This window comes from Dermatophagoides farinae, chromosome 8, assembly GCF_024713945.1.
Source record: "Dermatophagoides farinae isolate YC_2012a chromosome 8, ASM2471394v1, whole genome shotgun sequence".
Lineage (NCBI taxonomy): Eukaryota > Metazoa > Arthropoda > Arachnida > Sarcoptiformes > Pyroglyphidae > Dermatophagoides > Dermatophagoides farinae.
In genome coordinates this window covers 2,903,099-2,926,598 of record NC_134684.1, presented here as the reverse complement: position 1 = coordinate 2,926,598, position 23,500 = coordinate 2,903,099, and the positions used below count along the sequence as shown (strand labels likewise).

General features: G+C 27.5%; 5 protein-coding genes across 6 annotated transcripts; 2 read left to right on the top strand and 3 right to left on the bottom strand.

Moving 5' to 3' along the window:
* Positions 1–65: 65 nt before the first annotated feature.
* Positions 66–751, bottom strand: LOC124496065 (uncharacterized). The gene has a single exon (XM_047059528.2). The coding sequence runs from the start codon at positions 639–641 to the stop codon at positions 342–344; it is 300 nt and encodes a 99-aa protein (XP_046915484.1). The 5' UTR covers positions 642–751; the 3' UTR covers positions 66–341.
* A 498-nt stretch (positions 752–1,249) lies between these two features.
* LOC124496064 (uncharacterized) lies at positions 1,250–2,245 on the bottom strand. The gene has a single exon (XM_047059527.2). The coding sequence runs from the start codon at positions 2,030–2,032 to the stop codon at positions 1,733–1,735; it is 300 nt and encodes a 99-aa protein (XP_046915483.1). The 5' UTR covers positions 2,033–2,245; the 3' UTR covers positions 1,250–1,732.
* A 2,824-nt stretch (positions 2,246–5,069) lies between these two features.
* On the top strand, positions 5,070–8,221 carry oys (lysophospholipid acyltransferase 6). The gene is made up of 7 exons (XM_075733458.1): positions 5,070–5,512; positions 5,730–6,230; positions 6,303–6,466; positions 6,540–6,716; positions 6,781–7,051; positions 7,165–7,255; positions 7,338–8,221. The coding sequence occupies exons 2-7, from the start codon at positions 6,195–6,197 to the stop codon at positions 8,105–8,107; spliced, it is 1,509 nt and encodes a 502-aa protein (XP_075589573.1). The 5' UTR covers positions 5,070–5,512; positions 5,730–6,194; the 3' UTR covers positions 8,108–8,221.
* Positions 8,222–8,304: 83 nt separating this feature from the next.
* On the top strand, positions 8,305–11,093 carry LOC124495550 (uncharacterized). Of its 2 annotated transcripts, none has more exons than XM_075733459.1 (6): positions 8,305–8,998; positions 9,065–9,343; positions 9,418–9,557; positions 9,637–9,749; positions 9,814–9,988; positions 10,054–11,093. In XM_075733459.1, exons 2-6 carry the CDS (start codon positions 9,193–9,195, stop codon positions 10,612–10,614), a joined length of 1,140 nt encoding a protein of 379 aa, XP_075589574.1. In that variant the 5' UTR covers positions 8,305–8,998; positions 9,065–9,192; the 3' UTR covers positions 10,615–11,093. The 2 variants fall into 2 exon arrangements, with proteins under 2 accessions (XP_075589574.1, XP_075589575.1); XM_075733460.1 differs by having other exon boundaries at positions 8,359–8,522.
* A 145-nt stretch (positions 11,094–11,238) lies between these two features.
* On the bottom strand, positions 11,239–21,029 carry LOC124495398 (uncharacterized). The gene is made up of 9 exons (XM_075733457.1): positions 20,411–21,029; positions 18,955–19,543; positions 15,820–16,001; positions 15,202–15,715; positions 15,027–15,118; positions 13,779–14,889; positions 11,934–12,514; positions 11,730–11,829; positions 11,239–11,661 (listed from the first exon to the last, which is right to left on the bottom strand). The coding sequence occupies exons 2-9, from the start codon at positions 19,414–19,416 to the stop codon at positions 11,557–11,559; spliced, it is 3,147 nt and encodes a 1,048-aa protein (XP_075589572.1). The 5' UTR covers positions 19,417–19,543; positions 20,411–21,029; the 3' UTR covers positions 11,239–11,556.
* Positions 21,030–23,500: the final 2,471 nt, after the last annotated feature.

Sequence of the window (23,500 nt, the reverse complement as noted above, 5' to 3'; positions counted from 1 at the left end):
AACTATAGTTTAAAAAAAAATGTTTCACAAATCATCAAACTAGAAACAAAAAATGAAAAAAATCCTTGAAATTGTAAAATATGATTTTTTTTTATTTCATTTTAAAATTTATGGATAATTGATTTTTAATTATACACAAATAAAAACAAATTTTGATTTGATTAAATTCGTAAACTTTTGTGTCAAAAATGGATGAGAAAAATTCACTGTGTGTGTGTGTGTGTGTACAAGTAAACAAGTGACAAGAGTAGGATATCAGCAACAAATTTCGGTGATATCAGCAACAAATGGAATCTATGAATATGGATTGTTTTGTCTATATGATCGATCGATTCATTTGATTAACGGCCAGCAATACGGCTCAAATGAAACATTGCATCTTTGAGACGAAAAATATAGTCTTCCAATTGTTCCAAACATTCACGAGAATCATTGAATAATTTTGCTGGTAACATTGTACCATGTAAACGTATGATGCGTTCCATTTGTTGATACAATTTATTAACAATTTGTTGTTCATCTTGGATCCAGCCACGCATTGTTGTACTATGTTGTGCGATAATTTCTTTGGCCATATATGGCTGTGATTTAGACATTAATTGTCGAAGTTCAGATTCAATATTGATCAAAGACAGAGACATGATTACTCTGATGATGATGAAATTGTGTTTCAAATGTTGAAACAAAGTTGAAAAACAAAAAAAAAACAAAAAACAACATACAAACACACGTTATTTATTTAAAACTAGAATTTGTGAATCCAAATTCATCCATTTTCAACGTGTTTAAATACTTTACAGAAAAATTTTTTACAAATACCAAATATTTTGATTTGCAAAAAGAAACTGGAAATCTCTTCGGACACTTGAACAAGATGACAGTAACCAGTTTAAACTTTAATAAATCCAATATCCAATGAAAGTGAAAATATTGTCATATCTAAATTGAATTTTTCATTTTTATTTTTTTTATTTTTTTTTTAGAACCAGTTTTCTACGATAAAATTAGCAATCAACATTTGATCAAATGAATTTTTATCTTATATTTTAAAACTAGTTTTCTGACCATCATCTGGAACTGATATGGATGATCCATAGTTCATTTTGTTTGAATCATGTTGGCTTGTTGGTAATTATTGCAAATCTGAGATTTAAATATTCAACAAGTCCAACATCTTCAACAACCATTATATTATATTCATGAATAATTTTCACAATTTTATTCAAAAGTTGCAATCACATCTGATTGATTGAATTAAATTCAAATTAATATTATTCATTACATATGTGTAATTTTAGAACGAAAAAAAAACTGCTGTAAACAACACATTTCAAATTGAAATTTCGAAATCTTTAATTGTTGTAATTTCACAAAAAAACGGCAATCCTGAAAAAAAAATTTAAGCAATTTTTTTTTGTACAAATTTTATTCATTTTTTTTTTGTTAAAAAAAAGATTTACAATGTATCATTTGATCATATATGATATTGACCTTCGTGAATTAGGCTAACCCATTAACTGCGAGTGTGTGTGTGTGTACAAGATTTGTCTATTCTATTGTTTAAAAAAAAAAAAAAAAAATTTTTTCTTAAAAATTCATTTTAAATTTCATAGACATATTTTTCATTTGTGTATGTGTGTGGGTGTGTTGGTGTATCGAGATAATCCAATAATCCAAAAAGGGGGGTACAAGGTCATTTGTTCGGTCCAATTGAAGCCATCCAATGGAATATTTAACGTTGACAACCACCAACAAATTTCAAATCATAAAGTGCATCTTTAAGTTTGAAAATATATTCTTCCAATTTTTCCACTGTATCACGTGATTCATTGAATAATTTTGCTGGCAATGATGAACCATGTAAACGACAAATACGATCAATTTGTTGATACAATTTATTCACTTTTTTCTGTTCTTCTTGTAGCCAACCTTGAATGACATTACTTTCTAATTCAGCAATTTCTTTACCAACATATGGTTTAGATTGTGCAACCAATTGTCGTAGTTGTGATTCAAAATCTGATGTAGCCATTATTTATTTCGATTATTGATGAAACAGAATATAAAACAAAAAAAAAAATCAACAGAATATAGAACCAATAATCACGGGTAAAGATGATTTTAAACACAAATCAAAAAATTGATAAAAGAAAAAGATGTCGTCTATGAACCACGATACACGAACTGTTCTCGTCCAGATCGATTGTGATGATCGAATTCGATGTTCAATGGCATTAAATATATCTCATTAACGAGCTTTCTCTCTCATTCTCTCTTTATATTTTTCTTTCTTTCACTTTTTTTCTTGCTCATGGCCAAATATTATCGTCTCTTTATTTTCATTGATTTCGATACATGAATTTTTTTTTCTATAGAAAATAGTATGGATGACCCTAAAAATGATGTAAATGGCAGCATTGCATTTTCATTGTTGTTGTTGTTGTTGTAAGAGAGTTCTATTTAATATTGATATATTAGATTGGCAGATGTATACATGTATTGCTTTTTTCGGGAATTTTTTTTTTGTCAGTTATCTGATAAATAACATGAATGTACTAAATGTTTGAAAAATTTTTCAGAAAAATGAATTTTTTTTTTTTTTTTTTTTTTTTTTGATGTGAATCAAAGATTTTATCAATCCATATTATTATTCTAGAAATAATATCCATCCATTTCAAATTGTAAGTTGTCCAATGTGTACAGACCAATTTATCAAAGGCATAGGGGTTTATTTTGTCATAGCAACAACAACAACAACAACAACAACAACATTTGATTGGACATTTTTTTTTTTTTAAATAATGGCAATTTATATATTATTATGGTCTTTGACCCTATCTATTTGATCATGTGAAAAGGTTTCTTTGTCGAATCGGTCAATGAATGATAATGTCCACTTTGAAACCACTTGGAAAAAATTTTCTTCATTTTTTTTTTCATTGCAAACAAATTTTTATTTGTTTGTGGCTACCAATAATAATAAACTTTGAACCAGATGGAAAAATTTTTCCATCAAATAAAAAAAAAATGATAAAAAACCAGCAAAAAAAACAAACAAACAAACGATATGGATCAAAAAAAAAAAAAAATTATGAATGTTTCAATGATCTTGAAACCTTGGCCATATATTGGAACTTTGTAATAATAATAATTTTTTTTCTATCCATTTCATTTTCTCTCACAAAAAATTAAAATGGCCACTGTTTTTGGAAGTGGTAAAGTATTTTTGTTGTTTTATTTCCATTCCAAAAAAAAAAAAATGTGTTCCATCAACATTTCGTAAAAGATCAATGAACGCATTATGATTGGAACACACATATATATGCATACGTTAGAAATTGTTTTGTGTGGCGATGTGGATAAATCAGAACAAACAAACAAACAAGCAAGCAAAAAAAAAAACAATTTGAAAACTACAAGCAAACGAAAAGAAACGAAATTGGATCTTAATTTAACGAATGAAGCAAAAAAAAAAAAAAAGAAAAGATAACTTTATTTTCATCATTATTCTGTCAATTTTAAATGAAAAATATATATACAATTATTATGACCTTATTTTTTTTTTTTTTTTTGTTCATTTAGATGTTCAATGTTCGATCCAATTGAAACGACGTTTTTATCAATGACAAGTGGCGACCTCTGCTATGTATATTAAACATATATATAGTGTTTGTTTCAACAATGGAACAATGGATAAAATTGCTAATCGTTTCTCTGTTTCTCTGTTCACTATTTATTTTCATTTAGACAAGTTTCATTTCAGATTTCATAAGGCCTTGTTTTGTTGACGATTTTATTACTAACACACCGACACGCCGACACACCGACACAAGTCGGATATAATAATTATATTTTTTATGATGATATCTAATAATCAAATGAAATTTGATGATTTCATTGAAAACATTCTATTATACAATATTATTCATCGATGAATGATTGTCATTTTAATCAATAAAATGATTGATTTTACAAAAATTGGTTATTTTTAGAATCATTCATTCAGATTCAAATATACAAATTAAAAACATTGTATCAATGAAAAAGAAACAAAAATTTTCTGGAACTTTTAATCAAAAAAAAAAAAAAAAAAAAAAGTTGAAGGCCATACATATTGTCAAACACAATTTCAATTGACATTGACATTTTGTTCATTCATTAATCGTTTCTTTCTTTTTTTTTCTTCATTGGTCCTTGTCCTTAGCTTCTTCTTCTTTTTTTTCCTCGTTTACCTGTCATTACTCTGTAATGAATGAATAAATTAAACCAAAATGAATGAATGAATGAATGGAAAAAATTTTATCATCATCAACATCATCAAACTATGTCGTTCAATATGTTCTTGTTCATTCATAATGGAATCGAAAAAATGAGGCAAAATTAAAAAAAAAAAATTAAAAAAAAAGAGTTGCCCATAGATGGATGATACAAATGGATCATAATTTTTCATTTTTCATCAACAAATCAAATCAAATCAAATCAAATGAATATAATTTATTCAGTATTTTCAGCCAAAATTGATATTTATCGCTGTAATCTAGTTTTTTATGGCCATAAATGTGCTATTTTAGTTTTTGTTGTTGTTGCTTTAAAAAAAATTCGTATTGCGTCACATGATCAGTGTGAAGAAGAAAAAATAATTCACATTGTATAATTAAAAGGGCCGTTTTTTGTTTTTCATTTCATTCAATTAAAATCTAAGGTCAAATTTGTCATTTTTGGATCTAAAAGAGCGATAAAAAAAAACAGAATTTAAAAAATTAAATTCCATTATTACATCTTCTATGAATGTCTTCTACCTATTGTTGTTGTTGTGGCTGTATTTATATTTACAGTAATACCCCGCTTAACGCGGGGGTTACATTACAAAAATTCTGAAGCAGCGCTAAGCGGGGCTATTTTTACATAATGCATTTTTACCCTTCATATACAATGTAACAATGTAATGTAATGTAGGGTAATTGTACAGCGTTATATCGAATCAGCGCTAAACTGGGCAGCGTTAAGCGGGGTATTACTGTATATAACCATTCAAGCTTGAATAGCTTGAATTCATGTGGTGGCTAAATATATTTACATTCAACAAGCTATTTCAATCTGTTGAAAAAAACATGGATTCAAAAAACCTGGAATTTTTTGAAAATTTAATACGCAAAAAAAATCAATCAATTAATTTTGCTCATACATACATATTAGTTTGTTATTTTTAGCCTATTTACATTTGGAATTTATGTGTGTTGCCATCCAAACGATCGATCATCATGTTCGAAGACGATATACTGAAAGCGAAAAAAAAAATCATCAAATAACTTGAAAGAAGCAACCATTCAACCGACAATCGATATTATATCAATGAATAAAATGCTACTGCCACAAAATATCTGCTACTGCCACCAATTTATTTATGATGATCATTGCATTTTTGTTTGTTGATTATTGTTAAAAAAAAATTCAACTGTCACAATAATATATCATCATTATTATCAACAAAATCGTTTAGTCATGGCAAATTGTATACACAGATTTTTCCCATGTTTAACTATCATATATATACTAATAATATAATCTGTAAAATCGAACGATAATCAATAACCGATTAACATATTAGATGCCAATATATTTAAATAGACAACATATATGTGCATATATATTGATTGCTGAATTTTTTTTTGTTTGCATCATTTTGTACATTCAATTTCATTTTTTCTTTTTCTTTTTTATTTCTATAGTGAAAAAAAAGGAAATTATTTTTCTTGTCTTTTTTCCCCATTCATTTCTTTCGAAAATCAACACAAAAACCCTTTTTTTTTTGCTCAGAACAAAGGAAAAAAAAATAAGCACTGTACTGCAGTAAGCATTTGTATACTGTTTCTAATTTTCAATTCTCATAATAATCATCACCATCGAAATCAATATAACGGACATAAATAAATCAAACTGATGATTATATTTTATTTGAATGACTGTCAATGCAATATTTTTTCTATATTTCATCATCATCATCATCACCGTCGTCATCATCATCATTTTATTATCAACAAAACAATCAACATCGTCAACACACACACCATCGCTGTTGATAAAATTGTTGATCTTATAAGTTTATGGAAATAGTCTTCATTTCATAATGAAACATATCTAACGAAAAAAAAAAATTTGTGATTAAACAACAACAACGAAAAAAATAGACAAAAATGATTACATTTTTCGATATTATACCTCAGGACCAAGTAAGAATAGTGTATAATGAATGAATGAAAAAAGAATTATTTTTCATCAATCGAAATTTGATTAAAATTTAGGCCAATTTTATTTGTTCACAATTATTATCATTCACATATGCATTCATATTTCGTCAAATTCTTATTAATCATATTCATCAAAAACAATCGATTATAACGAAAAATTTTATCCATTTTTTTACCATTGTACCTGGTTTAATATTTTCATGGTTTTGTTTTGGAAAGTAAGTCAATTGATAATAATTGATTATGTTTTTTATGTTTTTTTTGATTAAAATTCATTTCATTTTCACATAGCCAAATATTTCATCTTATTTTGTTAAGTTTAACCAGTTACTTATTATTGTACATATTTGATTACAAATGGATACATTTAATGACATTTTTTTTGGCCATGATTTATTTATCCGCCATCCATACACATCGTCTTGTATTTGGTGATTTTGCCGGTACATATCAAATGGACATTTCAGCGTAAGTTTTATTCATATTCGTTATTGATTTGATTTAAAAAATTTTTTTTTCTCATTCAACTTAGACCGATAATGATTTTGGTACAAAAAATTACATTAATTGCTTTTTCATTACATGATGGTTGGCTAATTGATACAACAACAAATCAGATCATAAATCATGAACGGAAAAAATATTCAATACGACAAAAACCATCATTACTACAATATTGTTCATATGTATTTGATTTTCAAACAATACTTTGTGGTCCAATGATTTTTTATAATGATTATCATGATTATTTGGATGGAAATACAATCAAAAAATATGGCCTTCATCATTTCCCACCAGTTGCCGTATGTGTATATTATTATATTGATTTCCTCATGCAAACAAAAATAATTAACCTATCGGTTTTTGTTTGTTTGTGTATTTTTTTTTTTTTTTTGTTTCATGTTAAATGATATAGAAAACTATTTGGAAATCATTGTTAACGTGTTCAATTTGTGCAATACTCACAATGAAATTTGTTCCACTTTTTCCCATTTCCTTTTTACAAGGTTTGATTTATTTATTTTTGTCTGATATATCCGATTATTTCATTTTAATTATTTTATTTTTTTTTTAATTCAATAACTATAGATGAGAAATTTTTGCAAGCAAATTTTGTCTATAAAATTTTAATTATCTATCTGGTGACAACCGGTGCCCGAATTAAATATTATTTTGCATGGAAAATGGCCGAATCTGTTTGTAATGCTTCGGGTTTAGGATTCACCACATTAACTGGTACAGATAATCAACCAATATATGATTTAGCAACAAATATTCGTATATATGATTTCGAAATGTCCTTATCACAACATGATGCAATTGCAGCATGGAATATATCGACTGTTAGATGGCTTCGTGCTGCCGTCCATATTCGTGTGCCTAAACGTTACAGTGCAATGGCTACCTTTGCGTTATCAGCATTTTGGCATGGATTCTATCCCGGTTATTATCTTACATTTGCTACTGCCGGTCTATTTATGGCTATATCAAAAACGATGCGAAAATGTATTCGATATCGTTTTGTTCATTCCAAACACTTTTTGAATGGTTACCATTGTTTAACATGGTTAATCACACGTATAATGATTGCTTATTTTGCCTTCCCATTTGTTATACTTAGTCTTCATCAATCAATTCGTGTTTATCAATCCATCTATTGGTCTGGTCATTTAGTAGCTATTTTTGCCTGGTTAATTGTGCCATTAATATTGAAATCTGAATCAAAAAATCAAGACAATCATAAGGAATATCAACAAATGAATGGGAATGGCAAAAAAAACGATATTACAACAATAACAACGACTAACAATAATAATCTTAAAAAAAAGAATGGCTTCATCAATCATCATGAACATTGAAATGATCCATGAAACATTTGTGATAAATTTTTTTAATTTTATTTTTAGTGGAAAAAATGTAAAATAGATGATAATTTTTTTTTTGGAAATTAAATCTAATCTTCGATGATAGATGTCACTGGTATCCGATAATGATTTGTATTAGAGCGCAAGCGTCTCATAATCAATCACAATGTGTGTGTGCTAATGAAAAAAACGAGTCGTGTGTGTGTGCTTGCTTCTTCGGTGTGTTTGTGTATGTATGTGTGGTGTCAGCAGTTGGCTTATCCCATATCATAATCCGGCCAAATGTTTCATTTTTAATGTTGTGGTTTAAATGCAAAAACAAAAAAAATTCCAAAATCTTTAAAATTTAATTAAATCCTCATCATTATCGATCACCATTCAATATTGGCAACAATCGATGGTATTGATTGTATGTTTTGGAATGAAATTTTATTATCATTTCCGTTGATTATCATAAATAGAAATCATCATATTCAAACGAATAACTTTGACCTAAACATGGTGATTTTTTTTTTCTCTGAATCAGTTAAGAATTTATTTAGCATTTGTTCATTAATCGATAATTGTTTGTTACTTGATTGTTATCGATGTGTTGCATCTGACTATGATGATGATGAACCACATGTTTGATTTATTATTATTACATTGATGAATGCAATTTTTTTCCAGTGTTCCATATTATAAATCATCATTATTATTAATTTCTATCCATTATCATCAAGTTTTGTTAACATAATTATATTCAATATACAATATATATTAGGATTATAGCTAATATATCAGGAATTTAAAACGCACTTTTGCTCTAAATTTAGTTAGATTTTAGTTTTGCAAAAATATTTTTTAACCAGAAAAAAAACAAAAAAAATTAAAGAGAACAAACTGGTATGTAATATAAATGTTTGAATTGAATTTTGAAAATTAATTAATTTTTCTTTATTGTCTTCATAGTGAAATTTTTTCCACAATCATTTGTTGAATTAATGTCATCGTCATCATTTTTTTCGATCGATTTCATTTTCCAATTCAGAATAATAATAATACGATATAAACATCAAGATTGAAACAACATTGAAAAGATGGCAGCCATATTGTCTACCGATCGAATATTGAACAATGATATTATGGTTCTAAATGTTGGTTCTATTGTTCAATGTAAAACATGTTATAATGAGAACATTACCGGTGAAGTGATGGCATTTGAATATGACAATAAAATTCTGGTTCTAAGTAAGTTGTATGAATATTTGTAATCAAATTCGTTTTATATATATATTAATAATTTCTTTTCAATAATTGAATAGAAATTCCATCATCAACACCACCAACCTGTAACATTGCATGTATCAATCTGGAATTTTGTGTACATATTGATGTTATTAAAGAAATGCCTGAATCAACATCGAATACAAATGTAAATCTTCCTGATATGAATACGAATAAGGTTGGTTTTATCATATTTTCATATGATTCCATTGAATTTAATCTGTTTTTTTTTTAATATATTTTCTATTGTTATATAGCTTGAAGAAAGAGTCAAATCGGCTTTGAAAGAACGTAACAATTTAATTGAAGCATATAAATCTGGTGTCAGTTCCGATGGTATATCATTATATTTGTCGTTGATAAAAACAATGTAAGTTTCATATGTTAACCATTAAGAAAAAATTGAATTTAATAACAAAAAAAAAAAATTCCAGTGGTGGTTCGGTTACATTAGAATCATTTCATGATAATAAAGGACATTGTATAGTGATCAAAAAGAATACAAAAATAATGCCACCATTCAGTGCCGATTGTGTACAGGCAGTTGTATTTCCAAATAAAACGGCTGGTCCTATGGCCACTGAAGCGGTTAAATATGCTCGACAATTGGTAAATCAATTCATTCATAATAAGTTTTTTTTTAAATAATCGATTAATTTACAAATTGAAATTAGGTTGAAAAATTTTGGCGTGATCAAAATAAAGACCCATATACGTTGGCTAGTTATGGTCAAACATCGAATATAATGATGAACCAGAATAATAATAAGACAACAACAACAACAACAACAGCAACAACATCGAACAACAATACAAATAATAGTAAAAATAGTAGTAATAATACATCGAAAGAATCATCACCGCATTCAACGATGGCAACATTATCATCACCAACAACATCATCGTCATCACAGGCTGGTTCACGATCATCACCAGTTCCACCACAGCCACCGCCACCAACACCAACAACAACAGTAACAGCGCAGACAACGACCATAAACAATATAATAATTTCAACGACGAAGACATTGATCAATAATTTATCTTCATCAATGGGAAATGTTCAAACAATGAATTCACCACAGGATTCAACATCATCGTCGTCGTCGTCGTCGTCGTCATCATCATCATCATTGCCTACAGCATCTTCAACATCACATTCAGCAGCTATGGCAACAACTGATGCTGTTGTATCGAAACAAAATCGGAAAACAGTTACAAATTCTCGTTATTAGAAAAAAAAACTTGAATCAATATGGCCAATTATTATTGAATTTTTTTCACACTAATTTTTAAAGATGATGATGATGATGATGAAAAACAAAAAAAAATATGAATTTAGAATGAAAGATTACAACCACAACAAAAAAAAATACACAAGTAAAACATTGTCATCACCATCCGATTTATTATATTCAAATTCTTTTTTCTTGATTCTTTTTTTTTAGGCTAATGAAGCGTGTAAAATTTTCTATTTACCGATTTTTCAATACACAACACTACACATTACTACACACAAACAGAATTTTTGTTTTTTTTTCCTAAAAAAAAAATTATCATTGAAAACACATCAAAAACACTTAAACCACACACACACACATACTCAGCGAACATACACAGTGACAGAAAAAAAAATCTTGGCTATTTTTATTTTCAATTGAATGAAAAAAAAACAGTAAAAAAAAAATCCAATTTTCATATTGAACAAATAAAATTCAATGTTATTTTCAATAATAATAAAAAAACATTTTGAATTTATCGCTGACCACCATGGAGAGGCAGCGAAACGGGTAAATATGTTTGCATCAAATGATGTTTACAATTTGGGAATTAAAAAAAATGTCGAAAACGAATTTGTTTTTCTTTTTTTTTTTTTGGTCCGCATTTTCATCGCTGTTGACATGTGTTTGTTTAATAAACAGGGGTTCGATATATATTCAAATAATAATCTTATTATATTCATTGGCCATATACATATATATAGTGGCTATTCATTATCACAACTTGTTGACAACTTTTCAAGAAAAAAAAAGTGTCAAATCTTTTTTTTTTTTTTATTTATCAGTCTTGACACATTCGGTGTATGATTTTTGCAGAATTGTGGTGCTGGTGTGTGGTGTGTGTGTGTGTGTAGCCACCAATCGAAATTCTTTTATCGATAAATTAATTTTATTCATTCAGTCACGATTTCCATTTATTTGTCCAATATCACTCATGTAAATGGTGACACTACGTTGACGATTACTGACACGTTGAAATGATCGTGTGAGTAGATTTCGTATCTAAAAAATAATAAATGTAAAAAAATGTGAAATGATCAAAAGAATATGAATACAATCATATTACATACTTCACTATTGGCAAAACAGAAAATAATTGAAACCATCAATCCTTGTAGGCCATCAAAGCTAAGTGATAAATAGTGATAAGTTTCGGAAAGCCAACAATTTCTATCATCAATATTTTTTTGTTTGTTTGTTTGTTGAATGAATAAAAAAAAAAAGAAACAACGAATATAAATGAAAAAAAAAAATTTTTGAAATTATCATCATACTCAATTTTTGGCCGATATACAATAAATAGATAATGGAGACCATATAATGGTAATAATAATACAGCAGCACGAAGTGATACTAAAAATGATTGCCTATTGAATAATGTTGATGATGTACGATTATATCTTGATATTGATGATGATGATGATGGTGGTGGTGGCGGTTGCGGTGGCTGTGGCGGTGGTTGTGGTTGTGTAGGTGGTTGTTGTGATGTTATGGACGAATGTATCGATGATGTACGTTGAAAACAACGTTGTAATTTTGTTGTACAAGAATCACCATCATCATCATCATCATCGTTGTTGTTGTTGTTGTTATTATTATCATTATTTTCCATTGCCAATGGTGGTGATGATGATGATGATGAATGATGATGATGATGATGAAAACCAGTCGATGATGTATCAATTTTATTATTTAGGTTATTGCTATTATTATGAAGAAAACCACGACGTGAAGATGAAGCGGATACTGGTAGTGGGGGTGGTACTGGTGGTGGTGATGTTGAAACCATAATGGATGTAGCAGCCGCTTTTATACAAAGTACACGCAATAACCAAATTAAGAAGAAACAATTTATCTAAAGAAAATTTTAAGAGAACAAAAAAAAAATAGAAACAAACCAGAAATGTTAGATTTTTATTTTGTTTTTGTTTTTGTAATTTAATTTTCATATATGTATGTATGAAATGAAATGAAATGAAATGAAATTAAAAATGAAAAGTGTTCATAATCAGCGGTTGGTCTCTTGAAGATGTCTATGCGCAAGAAATTTTAAGATTTTTTGTTGTATTGACATAAACAAATATAATAGTGATGTATTCAAACAAATCGTTTTCAATTTTTTGATCAAACAAAATGGATATATTGAAATTTTTTTTTTGTGAATAATTTTTCCATTAAGATGAATGAAAATGATTGAAAATTTTTTTTTTCTGATACACATTTGTTCATACTGATGATTAACGATTTGACAGTTTTTCCACACGATAATGATAAATGGCCATTCAACCAAGAATTCTAAAAATCACATGCCGCCAAATTTTTTTTTTCAAAATTAAATTCCTTATTATTTTGCGTGCAGAATTTTCTCAAGAATTCAACATTTTATTTTGATACAAAAAAAAAAATCCTCTCAAGTGGATCTTCTCATCATCATCATCATCATCATCAAATATAGTGTATATCATGATGTAAATGATGTGATAAACATCAACAATAAAGAAAAATAAAAGGGGGATGATTTTTGCCTTTCTTCGGTGGATGACTTATTCAGCAAAAAAAAAAAAAAAAAAATTCTAAAAACTTAACGCCTGGAATATGTGAATTTTATTTCTATGCGTTTGTTTTATGTACGGAAATTGCTGTCATTGGATCTGAAAACAAAAAAAAATCATGGCAAACATTTGTGGCAAACAATTTTTTTTTGTTTTGTTTCATATATAGATATTTATACAACTGACAGATTTATCGAGTTGATTTATTGATATTTTTCCCTTCTTTCTTCACTTTTGTTATTGTTTGTTTGTTTGTTGTTGTTGTTGTTATATATCCAAACGCACACGAACACGAAATTTATCCGTAAAAGATTCTATTCTTATTTTGATTACTAGATTTCTTTTTCCAATGAAGCTATAATTATTGCTGACATTTATGTTTTGTTTTGATTCAAGAATCAGAATAAGTGCACAAAACAAAATTAAAATTCTGGTCATAAATTTGTTTTTGTTTTTTTTTTATTTTGTTTTGTTTGTTTCTGTGTTTATGCGTTTGATTTTTTTTTTGTGTGTCAGCGATTATGCAAAAAAACCTCATATAAGTATATATTATATATATACACTTACAATTAATACGGCTAAATTTGGTCCATTAATAATCCATTCATGCCATGGTTGATTGGATGGTGTTAGCCAACAGTCATCCACTTTTGTTATTGGATTATCTTCTTCCAATGTTAGTGATTCGGAATGATTATCATCATCATAATGGTTATTATCATTTACATTATTATAATCATGTTTTGGATGAATATTTTTTCCATAATCTAGATTGGAAACATAACGTTCGGCAAATACATCTACATCACGATGATTTAATAATAGATATTGAATCAATGATGATTGATCTAAATATTGATGATGATGATGATGATGAGGATGATTATAAACAGATTCATATGCTAATTGTGGATCTTTCAAATGTAAATGTTGAATATTCAATTCTTGAACAAGATCCTGTCGAATATTATCATCAATTGATAGTAATACTGTAATCAAATGTTCTTGTTGATAACGACTGATTATTGGATAATTTTTCCATGATTTTATTGATGATGTATATGAATGAACAACATCATTATCGATTGTGGCAAAATTATTCGTCATATTGTTTGTCAATGATATTTGTTGTGATTGTTCATTTGTAATTGTATTTATTTGTTGTAGGAAAAATTCTCTGGCAAAAATATACGATGTTGTTGTTATGAATGGTAGACTATAAGCCAATATGATTAATGGTCGTAATGATGGCTGTACAAATGCATGTTTAATTAATTGATGTAGATAAACAGCTTCATTGAACATCCATAGATAATTGGTTGAACGAAAATAACGTTGTAATATAGATAATATCAAACAGAATGAAGGTAGATTATGATGATATGAAGATATAAGTGCCATTTTTTCACCACCACCACCATCATTATTATTATTATTATTATCATTTACAGCCATAGATTCAATCGTTGTTGTTGATATTTTTTCCGTTTCTTTCATCATTATGGTGCTATTATTTTCAACAACAACAACAACTGTTGAAAAATCCACATCCGGTTCAATAGTGGATTGTAAACCGCCAAGCAGATGCCATTTTAATAATGCCGATATAATGGCATGAAATAGTAATGATGTAAATAAATGTTTATGTAATCGTATACGAGATATTGATGAAACTTGTCTGTTTTTTTTTTTTTTTTTTTGAGGAAAAAAAATTAGCGGTATGAAATACAAGATATTTTCATTCAAATAATGGTTATATGATATGGTAATAAGAATTGAAGAATGATCATCAACCACTGAAAAAAACAGACTTACTTGTAATGGCTGAAAATAAATAATGCTGGTATTAGTGCACACATGGATATAATGTTGGTCACTAACGAATATCGTATCCTTCCTGCATAAATCTATCATATCATCATCATCATTTTATTTAATAGTGATTGATTGGATAATAATAATAATAACAATAATAACAATATATACATACATCATCACGTGCACACATTGTATAATTACTCCATTCACGATGATCATCATTCATAAACCAATGGCCATTTTTGTCACATAATTTTGTTACATAACCACGACATGGTGGTGTATGTTGATCCCAATATATATGTTTTGGACATGGACGTTCTAATTGTTGTGATGGTTTTGCATATTCATCCCAACAAAGCCAACCATCCCATGTTGGTGGACATTCATTTATATGTAAATTGTTATTATTTTGTTTAGTTGAATCCATTGATGATGATTGATCACCATCATCATCAATATTGACAATAGTTTGATTCTGATTTGTTATTGTTGTTGTTTTCATATTAAATTCATGATGATATTTATGATAATAATTAATACAGCAAAGAATAGCATCATAACAACATTGTTGCCATTTTAAAATCATTGAAATTGATTGAAATGTATGTGATAGTTTTTTCGTTTCATTCGATGCTAATGTTATATTATGATGTGGATGTATTAAATGACCAAATTGCATGTAACTGTGTGGTTTTTTTTTGATTTGATTCGATAAACCAAAGAAAAAAAAAGGAAGAAATGATTTAGATATCAATTATTAATTTGCCATTCAATTTGTTATATTCACCTGAATTTAGCACCAGCTTTGAAAACATTTTCGGGCATATAATGATAACAACGAGCACAGGTATCTAAACGATATATATCGAATGGTAATTCAATGCCCCATTCTGTACGACAAGTTATACTGATTCGATCGATGATTAATCGAATCAAATCCATCATATCTATTGTATTGACATCCATGTTCTGTGAATATGTTGACAATATATAAATAATGAAAAACGATAGGTAAAAACAGGCAGAAACAAGAAAAACAGATTGCAAGAATAAAAAAAACAACAACAACATCAATATATTCAAATAAACATTGTTGATGACAAGTCAAGATGAACAGATTATGAGGAAAAAAGGGAACTGTGAATAATGAACTCGTCAATAGGAATATCTCTACATTGGTTCCATTTTAACATCCCATTAGAAATGATGGTTTTCTCTCTCGAGAAAAGAAGACTGTTGCAATTTTCTGTTACAAATCTTATGACAAGAAATAAATGAAAAGCTACTGAAAAGAGAAATTGGATAGGATATGAAAAAAGAAACTTTTTTTTAAAAATAAAATCTGACTGTTCAAATGACTTAAACAGTGGATAAAAAAAATTGTGAATGTTGGAAATAGAAAACAGAACATTCAAATAGTATTTCCCTGAAGAACATGGAATATTTTTCCTGCATAGTTCCTGGCCATATTTTTCATACCAATCCATAAATGTTAATTCAGCAAAGACCACTGTGATGTCAGAAAAAAAAAATTCTTCAAGGAATTTCTCATCTTTCTTTCTTTCATTTTTTTTTGCAACGAATTCAAGAAAATGTAATGACATTGAGATGAAAAAAAAACAAAAGAAAAGTTTTTTTTTCTTGTCGAATAATGATAAAAGCAAATATTTTGAAAATTAAAAAAAAGAATAAACGAACAACGAACATCGGATTCGATGAATAATGGATCGAATCGGTCGACAAGCAGACACAAACATTACTGTGAATAACATTGGAAAAAAAAACTTCAGGTTTTTTTTCATGTCATCATTCATTGAAATTATTATTCGAAATTCTTTTTACAAACAATCGAATGGAAAAAAAGCTAAAAATTGAAAGCTGGATGAAAAAATATTCTCGAGGCATTTTTAGTTTTCACTGGTTTTCCAATATTATTATCACTGATAATGGGCAAAAAACAAATGAAAAAGAAATTGAGATAGATAGAGAGAGCGATAGAAAACGCCCAGAAGAAATTCTTTTTTTTCCAATGAATTGAACATGAAAAAAAATGAGAGAAAAAAAGTTTAATTAAAAAAAAAAGTTGGAAAAATGACCTTTATTTTCAATGGTAGGCTGTTTGCATTGTTTTTTTTTCTCATATGTTAATATGAGAAATCGACAGATCGTAAACTTTATTTTTTATTTTTTGCTTTTATTCTTCATCATATAATATTTCGAGAATCTCATTGTCCCCTTTCGCTCTCTACTATGCCGCATACACACGAACATCATAATCATGTATATGGAGATTGAATATGAAAAAGAATATTGTGGATTTTTTTTTTTCGTCTACCCACTTTTTCACTATTTCTCATTTTTCATATCTGCTAATAACATGTGTATAATTATACAGCAGTATGGCTATTCTCAGTTATCAATGTATGGTACCCCTTTGTACATATATATAGGGTGTTTTCGAATGTTTTTTTTCCATATTGGAAAGAATTTCTCTTCATCTCTTCATTGGTAATAATAATATTCTAGATCACAATAATAATAATAATAAAAATAAAAACATACAGGCATAAAGTCAAATGAGCTGCCAAGAAAAAAAAGAAGACCAAATTACATATCAACTATTCAAACAAACACACATGCATGGAGTAGGCAATAAATTTGTATAATCATCATCATCAACATAAAAAAAAGAATATTCTACACACACACAAAATCATTCAATAAAGGTGGGAGAATATTCAAATATTTCCTATAAGAATATACGATTCCAATAAAAAAAAAGAAGAAATTTTTGATACAACCCAGATACACACACCAGAATAAAGGGAATTTATTATCAGTTATTATCTTCATTGAATGATAGAAAATGGTCAATCATGTGAAGAATGGAATAATTTGAAAGTTTTTCATTTTTTTTTTTCATTCATTTTGATTCCATTCCATTTTTTTTACAATGAGAAAAAAAGATGGAAACAGTTGAATGATATATTTATCACCGAAAACAAAATGAATATATTGATTTCGTGCCGTTGAAAAAAAGTATATCAATTTCAATAATCGATTTCGATGAAATCGAATGAAGTTTTCAAAAAAAAAAATTTTTTTTTGTATCTGATGATAAATGAAATCAATCATCATTTTTATCAATAATCAAAATGATTGAAAACCAAGTTGTGTGTGTGTATTCTGCTTGTCGTCAAAATTGTTGTTGACGATAAATGGTCTGATGATAGAAGAAGAAGAATAATAATAAAAAAGCGATTCTTGTGCTTATTTCCTGTTCACATCGACATACACAAATCATCACGAACTTCTTTGATTTATAGCGAGAAAAAAAAATATCTGCCATAACCAGCACTTTTCTACAATTATTTTTTTTTGCTCTTTTTATTTCGCAATACATTCAATACATTCATTCTTTTTTGTTGTTGTTGTTTTGACCATCATGTTGATATGAATGATAAAACAAACGAGCAAATGATGATGAAAAAAACACGAAAATAAGTGGCAAATAACGGAAACAAAAACACAAGAAACACTCATAGAATAAGAAAGCAGAATTTTTGTATTTTTTTTCAAACTTTTGCCACTCACGTACAAAACATCTGCTGAATAAAAGCCTGGAAGGTCTGATTTCCTTTAAATAGAATCACATGCTCATCATTATGGCCATAGATAATGTTAAAATGCATTTTTGGCCACTAAAAAAAAGAAAAAATCGAGACAAGAAAGTTAAAATTTCATTTTCATTCATCACCATGGTCGATAGATGAATGAATTGAGAAAATTTATTCAAATTCCTTGAAAAAAAAATTTCAAAAATTTCAAGTCAATCGTATAAAAAGTCAAATTTGTAGAAAAAAAATTCAAACAAGTGAATCATTTATTTAAATTGAGATTGATCAATTGGATATAAACATACCGAATTTGAATATCTTTGTCGCTGCAAAGTTTCAGCATTGATTTTTTTAGTTGAAACTTTTTGTTGTCGCCGTTTTCGATGATGTTGATGATGATTTAATCCATTTGATTTTATTATTGATTTATTGATTTTTTGTTCATCTTTATTCAAAATAATTGACCCTGTTTTTATCATGGGATTGTTATTATTTTCGATAATTGATGAGATTATCCATTGTTGTTGTTGTTGTTGCTGTTCATTATAATGATTCATTGATCCATTTGACACAGGCAATTGATGATGACAGTGAATGAATGGAAAAAAATTCACTGTAAATATCAACGATAAAGATTTATCGATGTAATCTGAATGATAAATAGCCAAAATAAAAATGATGATAATTGTCAAAATGATGGATGGAATAATTTTTCTTTTTTGTTTATCAATCAATAGTGTCGATGATGAACTAGTTTTTGATGACATGATTGTATTGTTTTATATATATAATGATGATTCAAAATGATGATAATCACTTTCACTTCATTGATTTCATATGTTAATGATAATTTTCATGTCGAATTAGTCAATGTTATTGCTTGAAGCTATTAGTCTAATTAAATGAAAAATAATGATGATGATGTGAAAAACATAACGAAAAACAAGATAATTATAATGATTTCATTCATACAAAACAAAACGAAAAAACAACAGCAACATTTTGATTCATTAATCAGTCAGAATTATTGTTACCATACAGTACAAATGAATTCATAATTGATTCTTTAACCAAAAAAAAAACATTCAATTCATGATGCATTATGTGATTGATCATTTGACTAAATCTATGACATATTTTTGGGCAAATTTTTTTTTTGTTTGTTTGACAATTCTTGATCATTAGTATTAGAATAATACTACAATTGATAATGATAAAAAGTCTGACTTTTGAATCTAATTCTAGTTGCACTGAATAAATTTCGAATAGAATTTTGTCTTTTTTTTTCTCATGTGATACAATACACTGGAGTGTTCAAATCAAATGATTCACACTTGTCTATTTATTCTGTTGCTACTATTCATTTTCAAACATTATATCATGCGCATCAAAATTGAAAAAAAAAGATTTGTTGAAATGAAAAATGAAAATGACAAATTTCGCAATCTTTTCAATACAAGAATTGTATCAAGAATCAGATGGAATAAATCTTTTCCCGATGCTAAAATGTATGGCAACACTGAACTTTAAAAAAAAAAATTCCAATGTCGTTTATTTTCTTCTAGTTTTTTTTCCGTTCACTTATTTATTCATCTCTTTATTTACTATATATTCATATCAAGATCAATGAATAAAAATTCCATGAACTTTCATTTTGACATCATACAAAGAAATAAACAACAACAACAACAACAACAAGACATGAATGAAACAACAAAACAAAACAAAAAAAAAAGTTTACTAGAAATTGAAAAAACTTACCATTCATTTTCATTTTCTTATTCTTTTTTAATGAATATTCGTATGCCATAAATTTATTGAAATGAACAAGAAATTGTTCCAATTCATGAAATTCATGATGAAAGTGCCACAAATAAAATATAGATAACTGGATGAATGGATCAAGATATACGAAAATGATAATGAAATTTATCGTTGAAAAAAAAAATTTAAAGCAATTTCCGTCGTTGTCAGAATAGTGGAAAAGTGTAACATAAATTATCCAACACACACATATTCAACAAGAAGATAAAATCAATTGAAAAAAATGGTAATGGGCAAAAAAAAATTCATAAATAACGTAACACTAAAGATTTTCATTTCATTCATTCACAACGAAATGGATCGATCGATCGACAGTTGTTGTTGTTGAAATCTTATTGATTTTCTTTTTTTGTTGTTTTCATTATAATTTGGATATATATAAATTCTCGATTGCAAGTAAGGACGTTTTGTTGATTTTCTTCTTTGAAAAATAAATTCTATTTTCTTTCATACATTTCAAACAAACAAACAAACAAAAAAATTAAGGTCGTTAAGTGTAATAAAATTTTTTTTTTCATTTTCAAATTTTTTTCACAAACAAGATTTCCACGCACACATACACACACACATGCACACAGAATGTGTACTATGAACAATGTGAATCGATGATGATGTTGGAAAATTTTTTTTTTATGGTAAGAATGAAATCTTTTACGCATAATCTATGATTATTATGATGATGATGATGATGATGATGAAATCAATATTGATGATGGTGATAATGTTGGCTGTTCAATGTCGGTTTTTAAAATGCTTTCGATACATATAAGAACCATAGAGACATTATTATAGCTGTTGTCATCATCATCATCATCATCGCCATAATCACATGGGCCATAGAATTCGGGCGTCATATATTCAATATATGTCTTCACACCAGTTTTTTTTGTGTGTGTGTGTGTGTGTACACATTGCCTTTACAACTATTTCTGAGGAAAGGCTATATTTTTTTGAATAAAAACAAAATCCTTCTGAAATGGAATTGTATGGCGCGAATAAAATTTTTCAAAATGCTACTCGTTTTTTTTTCTCCAATTTCTTGATCGATTGTTGCTATTCAGTCAATCAGTCAGTGTGTGTGTGTGTGAGATCTTGTTTTGTTTGTTTTGGCTATTAACATCATTTTAAAATTGGACAAAATTGGTGACCATGTCAAATATCTTGTTATTGATATATTGAATAGATATTGAAAATGAAAAAAATAGAAGAAAAAAAAATTTGTAAAGAAAACAGAAAATTATCACTTTCATCATCATCATCAATATGACAAGAATTGAATAAATGAATCGTGTTGGCCATCATTCATTCATTCATTCTTAATAGATTTTTTTTCAATTATCAATGCTATCATGATTTAGTTGAGTAATTGAATCGGTGTGTATCTGTGTTTGTGTGTGTGTGTATAAGTATTAGATCTGTGGAATAAAAACTTGAAAAATAGAATTTCTCCAGAAAAACAAGAAAAAAAAACATAACAGAATTTAAAGAATGAATGAATCAATCAATTCATTCGAATGAATACCTTTTATTTTATTTCATACGAACATTTCTGTTAATGGTCATCATCGTTATTATTTTCAAATTTTTTTTTTCAATAATCATCTTGAATTGAGTGAGAGTGAAAGATGTTCTATAATAGAGGAAAAAAAATTCCATAAAACAACGTATCATTTAATTCTAATGCTTGTTGTTCTTGGAATCACACATTCACCAGAATAATCTCGATTAATCGAAATATAATTAAAAGAGGAAAACAACAACAACAACAACAACAACCACCACTACAACAACAAAAAAAAATCTGATTCCTTTTTGTGTCCACTCGGTTGTCCATTATTATTTTGGTTCATTATTGCTGTTGTTGTTGTTGTTTTTCTTTTTTTATCCCATTTTTTGGAAAGAAAAAAAACTGAATAACAGAAATGAAATTGTACTGGAATAAAAATCTATTTTTTTTGGCAAAGAAAATCTTTTCATTTGGATAATGTGATTTTTTTTTTGTTTTTGTTTTATTTCAGATGAATTTCCATTGCTCATGCATTTAAATAAACAGAATAAAAAGGCAATCAACCTTCTATCGTAAATCTTTTCAAGTCATTTGTTGTTGATGTTCCATTTGGTCTTTTTTTTTTGTTTTGTTTTGTTTGATTATATATTCTTTGTGAATATAAACAGGTTGCCACAACAAAAACAAATGGAAAAGAGAATCAGATAGAAAATTTCAATATAATGAATTGGATTCTATGTAGAAAACATCAACAAAATCATTATAATTATCGTTAAAATTGCAGATTTATCAATTCAAATCACATATATATTTTTTTTGTTCACACCAAAAAAGTTAGTTCCAATACAAAAAAAAAGAAATCATCACCATCATGCTTTCAATTTAGATTCGCAATAAAAGAAAAATTTTCCATCATCAGAAATAAGATAAACGAAAAAATGCAATCATTGAATATGCATGCACAGAATTCCCATACTAACTACGCAATAGGATTAGTGACAAGATGACGTTAATCAGATTATTCTTGCTCATATATTTAGAAATTCCGGAAAAAAATCCATCCAAATTATTCCATAATGATGACATTAAATGATTTTTATTCAATCAATAAACTTGTTAGTATCAATAATAAAATATGATAAAAGGAAGAAAAAAAAATCTATATCCATTTAATAGATTCACATTCATTTTCTCATCATCACATCTTGTTATCATTAAACATCGTAAGCTGAATTCTTTATTTTTGATTCTTGAACTTTTTTTTTTAAAAAATTCTTGACAAACATAATAATATGGCAACAACATTAAACAAATCAACAATTCTCAAGATGATGGTGGTAAATAAATCATAAAATAGTGATAATAATCAGAAAAAATGGACATGGTCAATGATGATGATCATGATCATGATGGTAGTAATGATGATATATAGTTGAATTGAACAAATTATTTCTATTTTATGATCACCATGATTCTTATATATATGTTGATCTATCATTAACACAAATTTTTTTTGTCAC